At 39.8% G+C, this 13952-nt stretch overlaps 1 protein-coding gene across 1 annotated transcript in view; it reads left to right on the top strand.

Annotated features, from left to right (window-relative positions):
• The window catches only part of ZMAT4 (zinc finger matrin-type 4), a 323574-nt gene that overhangs the window by 209597 nt on the left and 100025 nt on the right, over positions 1-13952 (top strand). The window contains exon 5 of the mRNA XM_037055427.1: positions 2619-2846. Coding sequence (XP_036911322.1) covers positions 2619-2846 — 228 coding nt within the window. The remainder of the gene's footprint in view (positions 1-2618; positions 2847-13952) is intronic.

Genomic DNA, 13952 nt, shown 5'->3' with positions numbered 1-13952 from the left:
AATATCCATACAGATTTAGCAATATAACCTGGAAAATACTCTTCTTTGTACACAATTCTGTTATTTGGCATCCAGTTAAGGCCATAGAGAGAGTGAGATTCTACAACTTGTTCTGTCGCTCACACTGTGGGCTGTAAAGAGACAGTGACCCTGAATATTAAAGCCGTGGGAACCAGAGACGTCAGAGATGTTGCCGAATGTTATGCAGGCCAGTGGCGGGGGAGTCCAATCCAACCTGGATGGCGGTCTTTGATTCAAAGCTGTTTCCACTCCCCCCACACTACTTAGTTTGCCTTTAGACGAAATACAAACTGGGTTGAGATTGGTGAAGACAGTTGGAAACAAGGCATTAAATTTCCAGGCCATGCAGAGGACAGAATTATTAGAGAAGAGAAGCTACAATGCAGACACAGCCTGAAAATGTTTTCTTAAAAGCACGATAAGATTACTATCTTATTTGACAAACACTCTATCGTGCATCGCTCCTGCTGGAATGTGGCGTATAAAGTACCCATTGACAAAGTAGATTCTGAAATGTTTTTTTAGGGCCCAGTTTAGAGAAAAGTAAATTATGCCTCAAGGATGAGCATTCGTTCAGATCGCAAACATTTGATATGTTTTCCGTTGTCATAAAAAACAGTAGGCAGCCATAAATCCTCAGAAATTAATAAGAATACAGGAAACTTGGGAAGCAAAATCCAATTTTCTTCAGAAAAGTGGATGGTAGGCCTTTCACACGCAGGTCAACTGTGTATTTGCAGCTTTCTATTAGGGTATCCAAGACCCAGCAGAGTGACACGAGGTGGCCGCTCCGATGGTGTGGCTCATGTTTGAGCCCTATTTTCACGTAGTGATTTACGAAAGGACGTGGCCATGAAGCTTTTAAGAAACGTATTATCTCTCTAAGTCCTCACAGAAACAATAGCAAGGCTCCATCCAAGCCAGTGAACACATCTTTGTCAGATGAACCCTCAGGGTAGAGAGGAAAAGACTTTCTTGGGATGCTGTTTTACTGCAGGCATTTCTTAAATTAAAATGTCATTTAGCAAATATGAACTTCTATGTCAGTTCTTTAATCTAAAAAAGTAAAAGTCCACAGAAAAGTTATCTGAGAGCTTGGAGGGTTAATTAAGTGGTTGCTTAACTTGTTATTGATGTTCTGTATCTCAGCTTTTTCTTAGAATGATGCTAATTTTCATGGTTTTGCCAGCTGCCTTCCACATCACAGAGAAAAGGAAAAACAGAAATACTGCCATATGGCATTATGATTGATAGGCTATGTGGGAATTTACATTTATTTTTCTTCGCTAAAATATTTAAATAAAAAACTACCCTAATTAAATTAAATCCTATATAAAATACAAAGATGACTGAGGTCTAGAAATAAAGTCCCTTTGCTTATTAAGAAGCGTGAAAAGAGTCCTTAGGGGAGTGAAAAGAAACATTGGTCTTAGAAATTAAGGATTTGGTGTGGAGTCCTGCCTTTCCCATAAGTAGATATCTCACCTTCAGTAAATCACTTGGCATCTCTGCCCTGGCTGGTGTGGCTCAGTGGATTGAGCGTCGGCCTGCAAACCAGAGGGTCACCAGTTCAATTCCCAGCCAGGGCACATGCCTGGGTTGCGTGTAGGCCAGGTCCCCAGTAGGGGGTGAGTGACAGGTAACCACACATTGATGTTTCTCTCTCTTTCTTTCTCCCTCCCTTCCCTTCTCTAAAATTAAATAAATAAAATATTTTTAAAAGCCACTTGGCATCTTCCAAGTTCATCATCTGGGAAGTGGGACAGTAACCAGACTCACAGTTAGTGTGAGGATGAAAGCAGCTTTTATTTTGTGATGCATAAAAAAGTTATCTTTTACTTTCCGTTAGTAAACTTCAAGCTGTGGGTTTTTTATTTTATTTTTTATTTTTATTTTTTTTTGCCCTGACCAATAAAAAATGATAAGCTGACAATGGAATGTGTTAAATCAATAGCTGGGACTGTGCAATCTCAAAATAGTGATAGTAATACCGTTTCGGCTTAGACAAGTAACATCAGTTCTTAGTATTTGTCTTTTTTTAAATGCACTTTCAACATTTATTTTAGCAGATATAGTTTCAAAATAACCTATCACAATAAACAGAAGTAACTGACAATGAAATTAGCATGATTTCACCAGTTGGTACAATCCATGTCACTGAAAGATCTGCTATCACATGGGCAAACCCTTTATTGTCATTTCTATTTATGACACACAAATGTCTCATCCACTCATTCATTCAGAATATTTCAACTCATGTTTGTTCAACATTTACTTCATGGTTTGCTTCAATTTGATTAACAGACCACTCCTAATCTCCAGGAGTTTATTTTTTAAAATATTTTTTTTTCTTTCTAAGGAATGGTCTCCTATCAGAGGTAAGCATAACAAAGTGATCACTCTGATCTCAATACCTTAGGAGTGTTTATTGTATCCTAACTTCAAAGTGCAAAGGCTGGCAAAGATTATTTTTCTCTCCTCAATAAAGTCTTGGCTTTTTGAGCTCTGTGATGAACCTGAGATGCTTCCACCGTCAGAGATTGAGGACAAGTGTGCTAACCAGGCTTGTACTTCTCTCTGGTTGTTTGCCTTCACAGCAACCCCCCTGAGCTCACTTAAGCCTCCGAGGGTGGACACTGCTCCAGTGGTCGCCTCTCCCTATCAGAGAAGAGACTCAGACAGATACTGTGGGCTCTGCGCAGCCTGGTTTAATAATCCGCTGATGGCCCAGCAACATTACGATGGCAAGAAACACAAAAAGAATGCGGCACGAGTTGCTTTGTTAGAACAACTTGGGACAACTCTGGATATGGGGGAACTAAGAGGTAAGAGAAACTCCACGGATTTCTGGCCCAGAACTGGGCTTCCAGAGAAAGGCAATGTTCTCACAAATTGGCTCGTCCGAAAGGAACAGAAGAAAAAGGAAATGAGCAGGAAACTAGCTCAGTTTTTGTGATCTCCTTTGTTTCAAAGAGTTTGTTATTTCCATATTTTCATTGGCTGTTTTTCAGATCAAAGCCACCCATCCACGAATCAGATTTCATGTCTTTTGCTTCACCTTGAAACACCTTCTCTAACAAACACTTTTGTACAGTAGGAGAGAAGATGCTGAAAAGGCCAAGTAGCATTTTCTTATTTAAACTTTGGTGCTATTAAGAATTCAGCCCAAACAGGGCAATGCACCAACTCCACTCAATGGCTTCAAGCAAGGCCTACCTCCTTTAACAGAAATAGCCTGGAAACGGAGGCGAGATGGTGCGGTGTGCCACAGTTCCTGGCCACCCCACCCCATTTGACAGGTATTTTTTCAATTTGATGGAAACTGTGCAGCATTCAAAGTTTGGGTGAGGTTTTGAAGAGGATCAGTCCTGTGGATTTCTTAGGAGGCCAGGTACCCGTTTTTGATGGAATTTATAGAATATTTCATCGTCAGTAACCATTGAAGCATTTTCAATCACTTAAACATTTTTGATCAATGTAATGTTGGCAGTGTAGAAAAAAATGGCATACATTTCTGAGAAAATGCATTTTCTCAGGAAAATAATCCTGTGAAGGGTGCTGTTACTTACCACTTGACGTCAGAGGTTATCTGGGTGACGTAAGCTGTTGTGGGCTGGCCAGGGGGTCATCATTTACAATAGCCGTAGTAACAAAGTTTGCAAATCAATTTTGCTAATGCAGCCTAGCCTCAATGCAGCCAATGAGGCTAATGCAGCCTCATTTAAAATGAGATGTGTATGCAGAGCCTACAATTTTTATTGTCCCAAGCAGGCTATGAGCCTCTGAGAGGGGTCTTTGTAGTCAGGGTATAACCTATTACAATTCTAGACCAAGTAAGTGGGATAGAAGATTGTGCTATGTGAGCTGTTCAAAGAAGGCACAAGTCACTTCTGATGCTACTGGTGAGGGAACCTTCACCAACAAAAGGGACTTGAGATGGAATTAGAATGGTGGGTAGCATTTCAGCAGGTACAACGGCATTCCATGTGAGCAGGAGCATACGTACAGGCAAAGAGACAAGAAAATAGAAGCTGTTAGTTAGCTACCTGGCAAATAAACACATGATTCGGTAAGGACCCTCTGAGGCAGCATATATTCATGACTGGAAGTCAATTGGTACATCTATAGAGCTTGATCAGAAACTAATTATTCTAAGATACTTGATTGAAAATGACAAATAAGTGCACACATTAACAACACTTTGCTTTTGTGTGTGTTTTCTAGCTAGAGAAAAACAACATGGGCTTAACGTTTTTCTATGTGGAATGACCTCATGGCAGAAAGTTTGGAATCATTGTTATTACTGCTGTTTGTTGGGGGGTTCCTTATGTTCTCGGTCTGTATCTTGTGGAGATAGTACAGGAAGAGTCTCCCTGTAGCTGAAGGCCTGCCCACGACTCACAGTTACTAGCAGATAACAAATCAGCTCAGTGGCTCCTTCACGGCAGGACACTGAAGGGGAAAAGCAGAACTTTACTTACGTTTGGTGCCAGATATCATAACATATGGGGAAATTATTCCTAGAGTACGTTCTTCTTGTCAGTGTTAAATTATCCATGCTGCATCTTTTATGTGCAGCCTCATCTTAATGACGTGGGCGTCTGAATTCTCCACCGGAGCAGCTTGCCTTTTGTGCAGAGGACAAAAAGGGCTGCTCTTTGACTTGATAACTCAGTGTGGCTATGAGGTGGTAACAGTGAAATGCAATTAGCATGGCACACAGTGTCCTTGAAACCAGCCTTTCGCTTATCCCTGGTGACATCTTGACATGTGTTTATTCCAGCGTTAAACATTGCAGAAGCTCGAGGAATAAAGCAATGATGATAGATAACTCAGCACATTTTAAAACACATACACACACAGACACACCCCTAGTTCTAGAACACTTCTAATGCATGATCAATCAATTCATAAGGACAAAAATGCTAATCAGTTATCGAAGGCATAACTGGCACTTTTTAAAAAATGGTGTCAAGCAGTTGCAGGATAATGTGGCACAGCCCCAGGCTCTCTTTCCTAACTCGTCTCAGCTTTTTAAGCAGTGTGTTTACTTGTTTGTTCTGGTTTACCTGATTGTCTGTGTTTCTCCCTGCTCCCCATGAACTGTTAGCGACTAGAAAGCATCTCTTCCCTTTGGCTCACTGATGTATTCAAATTGTCTAGAACAGTGACAGCCACGTAGTAGGTACCCAATAATTGCTGAGTGAATAAACAAACAGCAAAAGCCATATTTAAAAGTCACCGAAGACCCTACATTTTAATATGGCAATCATTTTCATTTCTAAAAAGATCCTGATTAAATAATTTTTCCAGGAAATTTTTTATGATGTTTCTCTTCTAAATTAAAAAAAAAAGGTGTATATTTTACATATTGTCACATGAGAAGATATTAGGTGTTACAGTTCAATGAGTTTTAACAATTCAAAAACCTCATAATCCACATGCCTGTCAAGAAAATCCCGCCCTGGCTGGTGTAGCTCAGTGGATAGAGTGTGTGCGGGCTGCGAACCAAAGGTCTACCAGTTGGATTCCTGGTCAGGGCACATGCCTGGGTTGCAGGCCTGGTCTTCAGTGGAGGCCACGTGACAGGCAACTGCTCATTGATGTTTCTCTCTTTCTCCCTCCCTTCCCCTCTCTCTAAAAGTAAATAAATAAAATATTTAAAAAAATCCCCATGTGTTCCTTCCCAGTCAATCTCACAACTCCTGTTCCAGGGACCAGTTTTCTTATTTTTTCAGCACAGATTAGTTTTGCCTGTTGTAAGACCCCATATAAATGGGAGCAGAAAGTATCTATTTTGTGTGTGTGTGTGTGTGTGTGTGTGTGTATCTTTTTTTGCATAGCATATTGTTTTTGAAGTGTATCCACTTGTTGCCTATGATGCAGAGTAGCCTTCCTTACCGAGTAGTATTCTGCAAATCACGCAGTTTGTATGTCCATTCTCCTTTTGATTTTTTAGTACTATTTAGAATAAAAGTTCTGTGAACATTTTGCTGTTGTTGTTGTGATTGACATATTTTAATTCTCTCGGTGAATTCTTAGCAGTAGAATAGGTGGGTCTTAAGTTGGATGCATTTTTAACTACGTAAGAAACTGCCAAAAATTTTTTCCAAAGTAGTTTCATTATTTTGCATTCTCAAAAGAAACATACCCCTTTATCCACAGTTTCACTTTCCCTGGTTTCAGTTATGGTCAACAAGGGTCTGAAAATATTAAATGGAAAATTCCAGAAATAAACCATTCCCAAGTTTTAAATGGCGTGCTGTCCTGTAACATGACGAAGTCGTGCATCATCGCACTCAGTCCTGCCTGGGATGTGGCCCATGTCTTTGTTTAGCTTGTGCACCCTGTAAGTGCTTCCCTCCCCCTAGTCGCATGGCAGCCATCTCCGTCACCAGGTCCACTGCTGTGGTACCGCTGTGCTTGTGTTCAAGGCATCCCGACTTTACTTAATAATGGCCCCAAAGCCATTGGCTTAACTTTTATTACAGTATATTGATACAATTGATCAATTTTATTACCAGTTACTGTTGTTAATCTCTTACTGTGCCTAATTGGTAATTAAACATCATAGTTGTGTGTGCATAGAACACAACGTAGCATGTAGAGAGTCTGGTACTACCTGTGGATGCAGGCATCCACTGGAGACTCTCGGAACGTATTTCCTACAGATAAGAGGAAAGTACTGTATGTGAACTCTGTATTCTCACCAACATTTGTTTTCGTCAGGCTTTAAATTTTAGCCACTTTGCTAAGTATAGGAGACTATTTCATTATGGCTTTCGTTTTGGCTTTTCCACATTGATGAAGATGCCAAGTGCTTTTTAAAATGTGCTTATCGGTCATTTGTGTATCTTCCTTTGAGAAGTGCCTGTTCATGTCTTTTGTCTATATTTTTCAAAATTTGGTTGTTTGCCTTTTTTATTATTGCGTCATTATGAGGTAGGAGGTTTTTACGTATTATTGATACAAATCCTTTGTCAGATATATGCATTGTTAACATTTTTCTCCTAATCTGTGGCATGGATCTTCACTTTCTTAAAGAGTATCTGGTGGGCAGACATTTAAATTATGGAAGTCTATTTTATCTCTGCTTTTTCTTTTTGTGATTATTGCTTTTTGTGTCCCATCTACAAAAATCTTTGTCTACACCCATGATCAAAGGCATTTTGTGAGTTCTGTTCTACAAAGTTGTTTTTTTAGCTTTTACATCTATGATTATGGTGTATCTCAAATAGTTTTTATATATGATGTAAGGTAGGGGTTGAAATTCATTTTGTTTTCATACATTTACCAGATTGTTATAGAAAATTTGTTGAAAATGTTTTCTTTTCCCCATTGAATTGTCTTTGCAACTTTATTAAAAATCTATTGATTACATGTGAGTCTATCTCTGTACAATCTATTACGTTCCATTGATTTCCACCATCTTTATGCAGGACGGCATAGTATTGATTTTTCTGAGCATTACAGAAGACTTGATGTCACTGGTAGGTAGTACGATTCCTCCAGGTTTCTTCTTTTTCCTAAAGATTGTTGACTATTCTAAATCCTTTTCATTTCTATATAAATTTTATAATTATCTTTTTAATCTCTACATAGAAAACTTATTGGAATATATGATGGGTTTGAATTCAATCTGTAGATCACTTTGGAGAGAATTTATTTAAATTCTTCACAACCATGAGTCTTCCAATTCATGAACATCCTATAACTCTTTATTTATTTTATAAAGTTCTATCAGTAGTGTTCTGCAGATCTCAGTGTAAAAGTTTTAGGCATATTTGTTAAATTTTTCCTCAGGTATGTTATGTTCTTTAACAGTAGTATTTACATTTTTCGGAATTTCATTTGTATATGTTTGTTACTGATATATAAGAAATGCAGTTGATTTGTATATGTTGACCTTGAGTCATGTAACCTCCACATAACTTTCTACTTATTATTTGTATGTATTTTAATAGGACAAAACTTTTACACTTGTATTTTATTTTTGTATTCACACTATTTAGCAATTGGAAACTATAGAATGGTGTTGGCATTCTTGCCTTCCTTTGCTTGAAGTGGAAGATCAATTTTTTAAAAAGAAGTTATTCTTATAGGATAGCAAAGAATTTTAAATGGAATTGATCTAGTTATTAATATGCATAACCTGGTTACTGACTCAACTTTAGCGATATTCATTCCAGAAAACAGATGGTATTTGTCTCTACTTGCAAGTTTTAATTTGTTAAAAAAACCAGTCACCTCTTTCTGAATATAGACTCTAATGGAGGACACAAAGGAAGCTTTTGAATTATGGAATTATAAAATTTAATGCTCAGAAAGTACTTTAGAAGTTTGCTTTATAGTGCAAATTCTTCTTGTCAGCATAGAACACAAATATAAAGCAGTTTCTTATGTAACAGTATAGATTATGAAATTATAGTTAGGTGAAAACAAAAGGTTCATATTGCAGACTTGTATTATGTATTCTTTTAAAGGTTTTAAGATCGAAAAATGTAGTCATTTCATGGTTTCAGAGGGAACTAGAACAGTGATTTTCAAGTGGTGTGCCACAAGAATTTTTAGAACATGCAATACCTGACTATTTAGTCAGGGGCACTGATCTCATTTCCCTTAGATTATCAGTTTAAAAAATGACAGCAGACAATGCAACAACGGCTGTCTGGCGTGAATGCCCTGTCTCAAACCATAGATCTATAGTGCATATAAAAGAATTGCATCTTATTGGTCACATCGCATAATGAGGTTGCATGTGATTGGTTAATTCTTGGTACCATAAATACTTATATACAAATATAGGCACCTGATTTTTAAAAAAGTCATTTTGGAGCAAAAAGCGTAAGTAATTCCTATTATTATTTTTTGGTGAATCAAATGTATACCCACTTTTTTGTCAGATCAGCAAAAAACTATAACATATTTTGGTGTTCCATAGAATGTTAGTAAATAGTTTATGTGTGCCATGAGATGAGAAAATGGTTGAAAATCACTGAACTGGACTATTTTCATATAATTCTCAGTTAAAGACACAGGCAAAAGAACTTATTTGAAAACATCATGTTTTGGAGCATCATAAAAACATGATATTTTATGGAAAGAACATAAAAACATAATTGAATTATGTTCTTTATTTTTACAGAGCAGGATTCTGAGGCCCAGGGAAATAAAGTGACTGTCCCCTTCAAAGTTATGGTGAAAGCCAGGAATCCTGATTGTAGGTGCTCCAATTTCCAGTGACTCATAATTGACTAAGTAGAACTCTGATAATTAACCCTTTTGTTTCAAAACTGTTAAATTTGGGAGCTTATGTATTTTAGTATAAAACTTTATTTGAACTCGAGTATATAATGGGCACAGTTAATTCTTGGTTTTCTGGGAATGAATGCTTTACAAAGTACATTATGTACATTTAATAAAGGAGTTTTCCCCATGTTTATGATTCCATCTTCGCTGGGATGAATATAGAAATGCAAAGAAATCATATTCACTATTCATAAGGCCTGGGATTCAGAAGCCAAGTTCTGTGAAAACATGCTTCTAGAGAAGCTACTGGAATTTATTACTTCCTCTCCAATAGAACTTCCGCCTTTATTAGCAGGAATGGGGGTTAATTTCCAGCAGGCGCCAGAAGCTCATCTAGGACTTCAAATCATTAAAAGTAGTGTGTGAGTCAGAATGACCAGCGTTCCTTCCAAATCAGCATATTACTGAAGTGAGGCATTTTAACTTTTTAAATGTAGAACTTTAAACTGCTGTGAACTTTCAGGTAATAGTGGATTGGCTGCTTCATATTTCGTTTCATGTAATTTTAGTTTGGCCTTTGCCTACATCTCAGACAGGGAACAGCTTAGTCATACTATCCTGTGGCTCTCCTGCACCTTCAGGTAACCCCAGTTACCTGGGTAGCAGAACTTGGGCTCTGGATCTGTTTCCAGACCAGTGGAATTTCTAGGTTAAAATGAACAGTTTCTAAAGGCAACCAATGCAGCTGTTGCTGTGTAACAATTACCTCGAAACTTAGTGGCTGGGAGTGACACTGGACATTCACGATGGTTTATAGGTTCTGGGGGGGATTTGGGGCCAGCTTGGCTGGGAGTCTGGCTTGAGCTTTCTCATAACCCTGCGGCTGAGACATGGGGCTGGAGTGCCGTCCCACTTTTACGGGTGGTTGCTTCCATTCTGCAAAACAGGTTAGTGATTGTCAGACACTGGTTGTAGGGGAGGGAAAGAGGTTGACTACAAAGGGCAGTAATAGGGAATTGGAGGGGTGATGAAACTTGTCTATACCTTGCTGTGGTGGTGGCTATGTGTTTGTCAAAACCTGTGTAACTGTACACAAAGAAGTGAACAATATGTAAATCTAAAAGCCAAATACAAGAAAGAAGAAAACGTGGTTCACACATTTGGCAGGAGACCTCCTGGCAGGTTGGCAAGAGACCTGCACTCTTCCCCTCATGGATGTCCCCCAGGGGTTTTGAATGTGTATGTGACGTGGTGGCTGACTTCCTATAGAGCAAGCTGTCCAAGAAAGCATCAGGTGGAAGCCATCATTTTTAATTCTCTGAAGGTCATGTGGCATCACTTCTGTCATATTCTATTACCAGAAGTCAATATCCATTTGTATTAAAGGAGCAGTACTTATTTGAATGAACAGTGAAGGAAAACTTCTCTAATCTGGCAAAGGAAATAGACTTCCAGAAAGTCCAAGAAGCCCAGAGAGTCCCAAAGAAATTAGACCCAAGGAGGAACACACCAAGGCACATCATAATCATGCAAGATTAAAGATAAGGAGAGAATCTTAAAAGCAGCAAGGAAAGAGTTACCTACAAAGGTATTCCCATAAGATCGTCAGCTGATTTCTTGAAAGAAACCTTACAGGCAAGAAGGGCCTGGAAAGAAGTATTTGAAGTCATGAAAGGCAAGGACCTGCATCCAAAATTATTCTAACTAGCAAAGCTTTCATTTAGAGTGGAAGGGCAGACAAAGTGCTTCCTAGATAAGGTCAAGTTCAAGGAGTTCATCATCAACAAGCCCTTATTATATGAAATGTTAAAGGGACTTATCTAAGAAATAGAAGATCAAAATCTATGAACAATAAAATGCCAACAATCCCACAACTATCAACAACTGTACCTAAAAACCAAAAAACACAAACTAAGCAAAGAACTAGAATAGGAACAGAATCACAGAAATGGAGATCACATGGAGGCTTATCAGCGGGGAGGGGGAGGCGGACAATGGAGGGAAAAGGTACAGTGAGGAAGAAGCAGAATAGGCAGGCACAAAATAGTCAGGGGGATGTTAAGAATAGTATAAAAAATGGAGAAGCCAAAGAAATTGTACATATGACCCATGGACATGAACTGTGGGGGTGGGGAATGCTGGAGGGTGAGGCGGGCATTGCAGGGTGGAGGAGGAGAAAGGGAAGGGAAATTAGTGGGGCATTTGTAATAGCATAATCAATAAAATATACTTAAAAACCAAAAACAAGAACAAAAAATAAAGGAGTGGTGAGAAATTAAACTCCACCTTTGTAGAGAGACCTGTCAGAGAATATGAGGACATTTGAAAACCCCCACAATCAGTCAGGATGCAGGTAGACAAATAAATACCTGGTGGCAAGCACTAGACCATCACAGCCTTGCAGACTTTGTGGTGAAAAGCGTCTCATCCACGGATGGAGTGAATATATGCAGTAAACAGATGAAGTCAAGGATTTCATTTTTTTAGAGTAAAATCTATCGGGGATCTCTGCCCATTTTCGCAAGAACCAAGCTAATGGAACACAGTCTCTCCGAGGTCCTCTGCCCCAGACCAGGGCCCGTCCTGGCCAAGGCCTGCAGAGAAAGGGTGCGCTTTCCCCCGAAGGTCGCTTGAGAACCTCCACGTGGCTCTTAAGCAAATCTTTCTTCATCCAACAACCACACTCCCTTCATACTTGGCCACCCCATTAGGCTTGACAGATTCCAAAGATTTGGGGACCAAATTAATTTTAGTGGATGGTTTGATTGAGGTCTCCCAAACTCTGTGTAAGATCATAGAAGCAGAATTTCTGGTTACTTAATTTAAGGTCAGTTTTTCAGAAACAGAAACCTTGTTACATGTTATTTCTTTATTTCCTCTATGACTCTTTTATTCATTCATTCACTCATTTTTCTATTCACTTCACTAATACTGAACTCCTACAGTGTACCAGACACAGCCTGCTGGGCATACTTCAGTGAATTGGTAGTGAAGGTTCTTGTCTTGAGAAGGCGGGAAATAAACAAGCCAGGTATTTTTAGCCCATGACAAGGGCTAAGGGGAGAGAAGTAGAGTTATACGCTGAATAATGAGGTGTGAGGTGGGTTCCTGGAAGTGGGATGGTTTGTGACAGCCTGTTGGAGAAGCTGACATTTTGAACTGTGACCAAAAGGAAGGGAAAGATCCAGACACAAAGCACCTGTTTATTCCAAGCAGAGATACTAGCAGGTGCAAAGGGCCCTGTGTGGGGAAAGGACTTGATACACGTGAGGCCTGGTGGCCGGCAGAGTGCCTGAGCTAGTGAGAGGGGAAGAAAATGATACTGGGGTTTCATAGGGTCACCTTGTATACATCCTCATAGGTCAGTGTAAGAAGTTTTGATCGGTTCTAAGTGTGCAGAAGCGTTTGCGTCTCATCACACTTGCGAATCCAAATCCTCCCCATTTTTCTCTGCTGAACGGCCTGGCTCATCTCTGTCCCGGATCACCTGCTCTTCCCTGTCCAAGAGCAGGTCCTGTGTTTGCCTCTCCTTTGTCCAAGATCACATTTCTCAAACCACTAGCAGATTTCTGGGGCAGCAAAACTTTCTAGTATTAGGTTCGTCATCCATTCATGGTTTTCAGGGCTAAAAATACCCTGGAGTTCCTCAGTGGTTAAGAGCAAGAACAACTGACAGAGGCCTTTTTAATACCGTTAGCAGTGGGTGGGTTGGTGGGTGGTTAGGTAGATTGGAGAACAGAAATTTCTTAACTGTCATTGAGTTGAGGATGAGATCAAGTTCAGGAACATCATGTTGGCTCCTGCAGAAAGCAGGGGTATTAAAACGGAATGCATTAGGTGCATTCAGGCATGTGAGGGAGAGTTTATTTACTGGAAACTGGGGGTTTATTTCCAGGGTCCTGATCACTGATTAAGCCTGGTGTGACTGGGCAAGCAGAAGAGCCAGGCTGCTCAAGTCCAGAGAGGCCGACCTGACAGTGAGATTGGAGCGGAATTCCTGGACTTTGAGGTCAGGGGAGTTGGTTGAACCTTGAAGAACCACTAGGAAATACCCAGGGCAGGCAGCTGAGTGGGACAAAGCTGCAGGTTGAGGACAGAGCCTATGCAAAGCTCTGGGGGCAGGGGACAGTGCGGCCCTTCAAGGAGCTGTGTGGTGTGGCTGGAGCTTAATGACGGGCTTGAGAGTAACGGGAGAAGTGGCTGGAGGAATACAGTCAGGTCATGGTGGGAGCTGAATATTTTTCACTTAACTTAAAGACTCTAGGGGAGTGGTTTACAGATCTTTAGCAGGAAAAATACATGTTGATACTTCTATTTTTGAAAGAGGTTTCTACAGACAACATTGTGGATGCTTGACTAGAAGGGAACTAAACACAAGGCAGAGAGATTTATTGTAAGGCTATAAATTAGTCCAGTGAGAAAGTATGCCAACTTGAACTAAAGAAAGTAGTAGCAGTGAGGATAAAAGTAAGTGGAACAAAATGAGAAAAATTTTGGATATAAATTCAACAGGATTTGGTGGAGAGTTGGTCCTACAGAGTGCATTGACACGGTCCCTTCCATGCAGAGGCAGAGCCTGTCCCTGATTTACTGTTACTGCGACACACCCAGACACCTGCGCAGCCTTGTTCCAAAGTGTGAATCCCACTCGTCTGAGGTGGTATCAGTATTGGTCTTGGCAG

The sequence above is a fragment of the Sturnira hondurensis genome, unplaced genomic scaffold, assembly GCF_014824575.4.
Source record: "Sturnira hondurensis isolate 20B ecotype Veracruz unplaced genomic scaffold, ASM1482457v3 Scaffold0008640, whole genome shotgun sequence".
Lineage (NCBI taxonomy): Eukaryota > Metazoa > Chordata > Mammalia > Chiroptera > Phyllostomidae > Sturnira > Sturnira hondurensis.
The sequence above is the reverse complement of the archived record's forward strand: the minus strand, read 5'-3'. Positions and strand labels throughout refer to the sequence as shown.